This window comes from Boleophthalmus pectinirostris, unplaced genomic scaffold (genome assembly GCF_026225935.1).
Source record: "Boleophthalmus pectinirostris isolate CB_2022bp ecotype Guang Dong unplaced genomic scaffold, ASM2622593v1 HiC_scaffold_12, whole genome shotgun sequence".
In the NCBI taxonomy this organism is placed as follows: domain Eukaryota; kingdom Metazoa; phylum Chordata; class Actinopteri; order Gobiiformes; family Gobiidae; genus Boleophthalmus; species Boleophthalmus pectinirostris.
The window spans coordinates 3,796,464-3,803,989 of record NW_026571018.1 but is presented as its reverse complement, the minus strand read 5'-3'; the positions used below and the strand labels follow the sequence as shown (position 1 = coordinate 3,803,989).

At 41.1% G+C, this 7,526-nt stretch overlaps 1 protein-coding gene across 1 annotated transcript; it reads right to left on the bottom strand.

The window, feature by feature from the left end:
- Positions 1–5,205, bottom strand: LOC110159851 (olfactory receptor 2F1-like). The gene is made up of 2 exons (XM_055148693.1): positions 4,314–5,205; positions 1–50 (listed from the first exon to the last, which is right to left on the bottom strand). Exons 1-2 carry the CDS (start codon positions 5,203–5,205, stop codon positions 1–3), a joined length of 942 nt encoding a protein of 313 aa, XP_055004668.1.
- Positions 5,206–7,526: the final 2,321 nt, after the last annotated feature.

Below are 7,526 nucleotides of genomic sequence, written 5' to 3'. Positions count from 1 at the left end.
TTAGTTAAAATTTGAGATACTACAAATTTTAGTCATATCGAGTACGAGCCCTACAACATTAAAGTGACATTGAGTGAGCTTAAAGCCACATTCACAATGCTGTTACCTACTTACAAAACATCCCTGGAGTTGTTTTGTTTCATTCACACAAGTCTGAGTAAGCTTTTAATACAGGTTTTTAATTTTCAATCGCTTTTTATCTATAGAAAATTGACACTGAAATGGACACAAAACAGCTCATACAAGATATCCCAAACACAATTTTAGTTTAACAAAACCAAATTCTGTCTCCTCAAAATGCAGTTTTACATTCAAAACTGATCAGTCATCTCACCAAAAGTAAGTTTTACCATCAAAACCCTCAGACTTCACCATGTGTTTTTCTTTGTTCTTTCGTTCATTTGACAGAGCAAAGAAAAACACTTGATGAACTCTGAGGATTTTGATGGTAGAAAAAGTCTCAGAAGTCTTAGTCCTGCTCACAATGACCACAGAGAATCACTGGTTTTGTGCTGTCTGACTGTACTTCATACACAGAATAATTTTGGACAGGAAAAGCTGTATTGTAGTTTGTAAAAAATATATCATTAAAAGTAAATGTGCACATCACAACCACATTTTCTAGTTTGTGATCAGAGATATTTATGCTGAAGAAAACACTGCCTTTGTGAAATGTAATGGACAGTGTAGGACGCTCTGTGCTCAGGCAAATACTCTTATGCTTACATTTGGTTCTTGTACAAATGATGCAAAGTTGTTATTGTTTAAATCATATTATTCACCGTTGTACACAGCTCACCTCTGGATTAATTATAAAAAAGCCAGTTTGCAAAGACTGCATGCAGGAGGAGCCACAATGGACGAGTGCGACGGAAATGTTTGTTTCTGCACGAGTGAACACTTTGCAAGCTGCACTAAGAATTTTAATGTACAGTTTTATCTGCAGACTGAACAAATCAGACAATGAAATAATAATGTCACTCACAAATATGAGATTCAGTGCAATAAGATATTCGTCCAGTATGTGGAGACACTGGTGTGGTCGTCTTTTAAAAACATAAATGTTTTTAGGTTTTGTATTGTCACTGTCCTTGTCTGTTTTCAAAATGGACCATGAGTCCGGAATAAAGATGATGATGATGATGATAATGGGAATTCAGACGAGACATTTAAACCACATCACACTGGTTTTACAGTTTAAAGTATGTACAGTCTATATTCATACTCCCATTTGATTCATTTTTGAAAGCCTTTGTTGATAAATTTTGGGAGCTCACACATTTTGATTTGCCGTTCTTTTTGAGTTTCTATATTGAAAGTGACAGAGTTCAGACCAAACTCCTTTACCACATGAGTACAAACCTGTAGTATTGATAAAACAAGCTGAATTCACTGATCTTGTGTGTTTTTCTGAGTGAGAGCTGTGCCCAAACGCCTGAGAACTGTGTGAACAGATCAGAAATGTTCAAATGATTTAAGCACCTTTGCCCAATGTTCAGATACATGTTTGAATAAAATGATTAAAATAAACCAAGTATCAAAAAATGTTCTAAAACTGTAAACTATAAACCAGTGTAACCACTTTAAACACATTTTATTTAAAGCACATTTCATAAAACAAATAAGTTAGATGAGTTTGAGTTTTTACCTGTCAGCACCTGTCACAGATCCTCCTCTGCACCTGTCGCTCTGTTCCGAAACTTTTATAACACTACGTCTCCAGCACAGAGAAAATGAACATAAGTAACAGACCAATCAGGCGCCTCCTTTCCCCGAGATCGCTCCTTCTAGCGCTGGCATCAAGTTTGATTGACAGGAACAAGGAACAAGATGGCGACTGGCTCCTAAGACTGGCATAGTTTTTTGTAACATACTACTCAGTTTGTCTGTGATGCTCTAATGTAATTGCGTTGTGATTTTATATGACAGTGACAATAAAGCAAGTGAATTGAACTGAGCTATCACATCTTATATATATATAATCTTTTCCTCACTGATCCAGCTCGGCTCCTCTACCAGAGGCCTGGGAGCCTGAGAGTTCTGCTCAGTATCTTTGTTATTCTTAGTACTGCACTTTTCTGTACTGAGATGTCTGTTGTTTTTCCTGGTATCTGTTGTAGTGTTTTCCAGTTTGGAGGTTACGGCGTCGAGTGCTCCGATCACCATGGGCACAACTGATGCCTTCACCTTCTCCAGCTCCTCCTTGAGCCCCTGGTGTTTCTCGTGTTCCTTTTTCCTGATATTTCCATTGCTTGGTATTGCAGCATCTACCACCACAGCTCTGATCTGTTTCTTATCCATCACCACTTTGTCTGGTTGGCCCACCACCATTTTGTCAGTCTGTATCTGGAAGTCCCACAGGATCTTGGCTCAGTCATTCTCTACAACCTTTGGAGGTGTTTCCCACCTTGACCCTGGGATCTCCAGCCACTTGGTTCTGTCGCACCATGTTTGTTTCCCTGCAACATCTTACACCTGCAGTTCTGTGCTGGACTGTCTCAGGAGCCTCTTTGCACAGTCTACACCATGGGTCTTGTCTGGTGTGGTAGATCTGGGCCTCTATTGCTCGAGTGCCCAGGTCCTGCTCCTGAGCAGCCAGGATGATTCTCTATGTGTCCTTCAGACCAGCCCTTTCAAGTCACTGGTAGGATTTCTTGATATCAGCCACTTCAGTTATGTTCCGGTGGTTCATGTAGGGGTTTGTCCTGCCATGATGGTCCCTCCAGCTCCCTTCCTCTGGACCCCACTGTCTGAGACATTCTCTGAGCACCTCATCTGTCGGGGCCTTGTCCTTGATGTACTCATGGAGGTTGGATGTTTCATCCTGGACAGTGGTTCCCACATCCACTAGTCCTCAGCCTCCTTCCTTCCAGCTCATGTACAGCCTCAGGGATTTGGGATGGAACCCTCCGTGCACGGTCAGAAGCTTTCGTGTGTGGTCTGTATCTCCTCCTTTGGGCAGCTTAAGATTGCTGCTGGGCATCTGATCACTGGCTAGGGCAAAGCTGTTTATTACTCAGGACTTGTTCTTGCCATTGAGTTGACTTTTTATGACTTGCGTTACTCGTTGTAAGTATTTGGCCATAGCCGTTTTCCTTGTTTCTTCTTTGACATTATCATTTTGTTGTGAGATACCAAGGTACTTGTAACTGTCCTCACTGTCTGTTATTGTTCCTTCTGAGAGTGAGACCCCTACTGTGTGGACTATAGCTAGGGACATAGCTACAGACATTTGAGTTGCTACAGGTTTTTATCACCATATGTGGCAGCAAATGTGGCAGCAGACTTTCCAGAAGAAACATTTTGAGGGAATTAATCATTTCATCATCAACCAAAACCCCAGAGCGGAGTAAGAACGAGGCCTTTCCTGTTGTGTTCAGCTGGTTCCCCCTGGACACAGAGGAGGGATCTTTTTGGCTTTTCCACAGGATTTGCTGACCCTCCCTGACCAGTGCTCCTGTGAAACTGCACTGAGACCTTTAACTGAGACACAAAGGCCACTGGGACGTGCAGTGTAAATGTTGAAACAACATTAACCGTTTGCTACAGTAACACCTGAATTTCCCTTGGGATTAATAAAGTATCTCTCTGTGTGAGTAATTAGGATGTTTGGATGCTTTAGTGAGAAATAGCTTTGGACCACTGCAAAGAGTTCAAAATATTTTTTTACTTTTTTACAGTTTGTATGACAAGTTAGATGACTCATTTCATTTTATCATAGTTTGGTTGGACATGGGCAGCACATGAGACGTACGTGGAGGTAACTCAATAACCATAATGGGAACAAGGACCAGAGCTTCTTTAATTAGTACAATAGTTAGAAATAAATGACAACACCTTTTTTAAGTTAAATGAACATCTAAATTGTCTTTGAATTTGAGTTTTCCCAGTAGATGACATAGTTAGAGGGATTCTGTTTGACAACTCAGTGCTACTTTCTATATTTTTGTACTTTTATTTTCAACGTTTTGTCCACAAACTTCCACTTAACTGATGTAAAACTATATGATAAATACTGACCACACGTGTTAACCCACCAAACCAAATAATAATTGGAGCTCACGTGGTTATACAGTGAGTGGTCTTCTGTGGTTAAACTCATCATAAGGTGGAAGAGAGCTTGAGTTTTGTAGATGTAAACAAGTGTGAATGAAACAAAACACAACTCCGAGTATGTTTTGGAGGAAGTAATGGCATTATAACAAGGCTAAAAGCTCACCAGAATCCATTTTGTGTAATATTGTAACTTTTAAAGTTAGTTTTCTATCTTTGTGTGACAGTGATGATCTTGGAAACCATCCCTCTGAATCCACGGCGGACTTCTTTGGACTGGACGCCATAGATGAGCGGGTTGAGGCCGCTGGGGAGGAGGTGGTACATGATCGTGATGAACTTCCTCTCCTGCGTGAGCTGTGGGAATCTGTGGAATGTGATAATGAGCAGCCCACTGCACAGGAACACCAGGTAGGACAGCAGGTGTGTGGAGCAGGTCTGGAGCGCCTTACGGTTCAGAGACGCGCTCTTAGAGGTCAAACACGCCACTGTGATCTTGGTGTAGGTGAGGACAACGGAGCCGATGGAGCTGGAGAACAGAATCACTGTGAAGAACAGGCCGTAGACGTTGTTGATGTAGGTGCTTTCACAGGAGAGTTTGAACAGAGATGCGTTATTGCAGTAGAGACCCGAGACCAGAGATCGGCACATCGACAGTCTGAGCGTGAGCCCAATCAGAACCCCCACGAACACAAACGCCACGCCCCACGCCCACACCATCAGTCTCACCAGCATCCGGGCATTCATGAGCGCGGAGTAACGCAGTGGCAAGCAGATGGCCACGTAGCGGTCAAACGCCATGATCATGAGGATGGTGTAGCCGGTGGTGTTGAACAGGTGTGAGAGGAAGGCTTGGACCACGCAGCCGTACAGGTGGATGTGACGCAGCGCGGGGGGGCGGAGCATGTCGTAAAGGAGGCGGGGCATCACAGTGGTGTTGATCAGCATGTCGTTGGTGGACAGGTTGAGGTAGAGCAGGTACATGGGCTGATGCAGAGAACGTTCGCTGATGATGAGGAAACACATGCAGAAGTTTGAGAAGAGGACGAAGATGTAAGCGAAGAGGAGGAGCAGGAAGACAGGGAGTAAGTGGTCGGAGTCAAGGGTCAGACCCTCCAGCAGAAGGTCCACACTGTCTGAGCTGTTGGACATCACTCTGAGGAGAAAGCGGAGGTCAGTGCGTGGAAACAAAACAACTTTCTCCAGATAAACTCAGACAAGACACAAGTCATAGTGTTTGGTCCACAGAAACAAAGAGACAGTGTCAGCAGTCACCTCCAGTCTCTCTCTCTAAAACCTTCAAATCAGGCAAGAAATCGAGGGGTAATAATGAACTCAGACTGAACTTTAACAGCCACATCAAATCAATAACATCTGCGGCATTTTACCATCTAAAAACAGCAAAAATCAAAGGTTTACCGTCTAAAGCAGACAACTACCATTAGGCCAAAGTAGACGGCTGCTTAGGGCCCCCAAACCTGGAGGGGCCCCCCAACTAATTTCCCTTAGTGCCACTAATACCCGAGGCCTCAGAGCAATTTGTTTTTCTCTCAATATGACATTATATGAGAGTAGTTTTACTTTTAAACATAAGAAAATTAATAATAATCATATGTAATTGATGTAAACAAAAATGGAATTGTACTTGCAAAAAAATAAAACTACTTTCAGTTCTGATTGTCTAGTAGGCAACCGAACTAATAAGACAAGTTTAGTCCTGGTTCAGACCTGGTTTTAGTCCTAGTTTAGTCCTGGTTTAGTCCTGGACTGGTTTAGTCCTGGTTTAGTCCTGGTTTAGTCCTAGTTTAGTCCTGGTTTAGTCCTGGACTGGTTTAGTCCTGGTTCAGACCTGGTTTTAGTCCTAGTTAAGTCTTGGTTTAGTCCTGGTTTAGTCCTAGTTTAGTCTTGGTTTAGTCTTGGCCTTCACGGCTTCTCATAGATCTGAGCTGTGAGCAAACATCGAGTGACTAAACACAGATCTTCAGAGACTTACGGTTCTTGTTCGATTTTCAAGAACACACCACAAATTACAGCACAAACATGTTGATGTATTTCCTATTCCAACATCTTTCAATATCTGTGATCAAATACTGCAAAATCTAGTTTATTTGTACAGCACAATTCATACACAAAGTAACTCAAAGTGCTTTACAGAATTAAAAATACACTCAATTCACAATAAAAACAAATCAAAACATAAATAATCATCATAAAATTAAAGATTAAAATTAAAAAAGAGAGAAAAAGAGACATTAATTACATAAATTAGAGAGAAGACGCAGCTGAACAGAACCGTTTTGAATCTGGATTTGCCTGTCTACTTCACAAAATCTACTTAACATTTTTATATTTTACATAACACAATAAAGACAGTTTTTTGTGAAGGAGAGCTGTGCCAAAGTGTCTGAGAAATGTATGAACTGACAAGAAATGTTCAAATGATTTGAGCACTTTTGAATCAAACGATTAAACTAAAATAAGTTTCAAAAATTGTAATCTATAAACCAGTGTAACCACTCTAAACACACTTTATTTAAAACACATTTCATTAAACAAATAAAGTCATGATTAGTGTGAGTTTTTACCTGTCAGCACCTGTCACAGATCCTCCTCTGCACCTGTCGCTCTGTTCCAAAACTTTTATAACACTGCGTCTCCTGCACAGAGGATATGAACATTAATAACAGACCAATCAGGCGCCTCCTTTCCCCGAGATCGCTCCAGCCTTAGTAACACGTTTGATTGACAGCTATTTCACGCCCGCCCTCCGCCCGAACTCACAGCACCTTTATTACTTACATAATTTAGATTTTTATTTACATTTATTAGTATTTTCTGCTCTTTGTTACACTGCACTGTGAGCTCCTATGTCCAGGTCGTTTCCCCTGTGGATCATGTTTCTCTGAGTCGCCCGTCACTTCTACATCCTGCTGTAGCTGGACCACAGAGCAGGGGTCAGGTCTTTAATAGAAGAATGCAGATCCAATGTGAAAAACCCAGAAAACAAACACAAGGCTCAACTCAGCTTGGAGACTTTTATTTATTTATTTCTGCTTCTTCAGCAGCAGCAGCAGTAGTAGTAGTACTAGTAGTAGAAGTAGTAGTACTAGTAGTAGTAGTTGTAGTAGTAGTAGGTCGAAAACCTTTAAAATAAACAAATATGTGGAATAATGTAATAAAAATTTACATTTAACATTTATGTTAGTATTTTAATCTACTTGTATTTAACCTTCCCACCTACGAATGGGTCTGGTCAAGTGGTAACGGAGGGAAACAGGGGCAGATTTTTGACATTCAAATGTCTCTTATTCAGAAACTAGAGGAACTATTGAAATAAGTAAAGTATCAGAATGTAGGAAAGAGTTACACTCCAACAGGGTCAAGTTAAACCTGTGATATTCTTTCAAGTTGTTGACAAAAAATTTAAAAACTCATGTCAGTAACAGAGGGAATGAAATATGCAGCACTTTTTG

Coding starts and splice junctions, on each gene's coding strand:
- LOC110159851 (XM_055148693.1), bottom strand. CDS start 5,205: ATGTCCAACAGCTCAGACAGTGTGGACCTTCTGCTGGAGGGTCTGACC. Junction 51..4,313: donor CCAGTCCAAAGAAGTCCGCC/GTGGATTCAGAG, acceptor TTAATGTTGTAG/GGCTCGTACTCGATATGACT.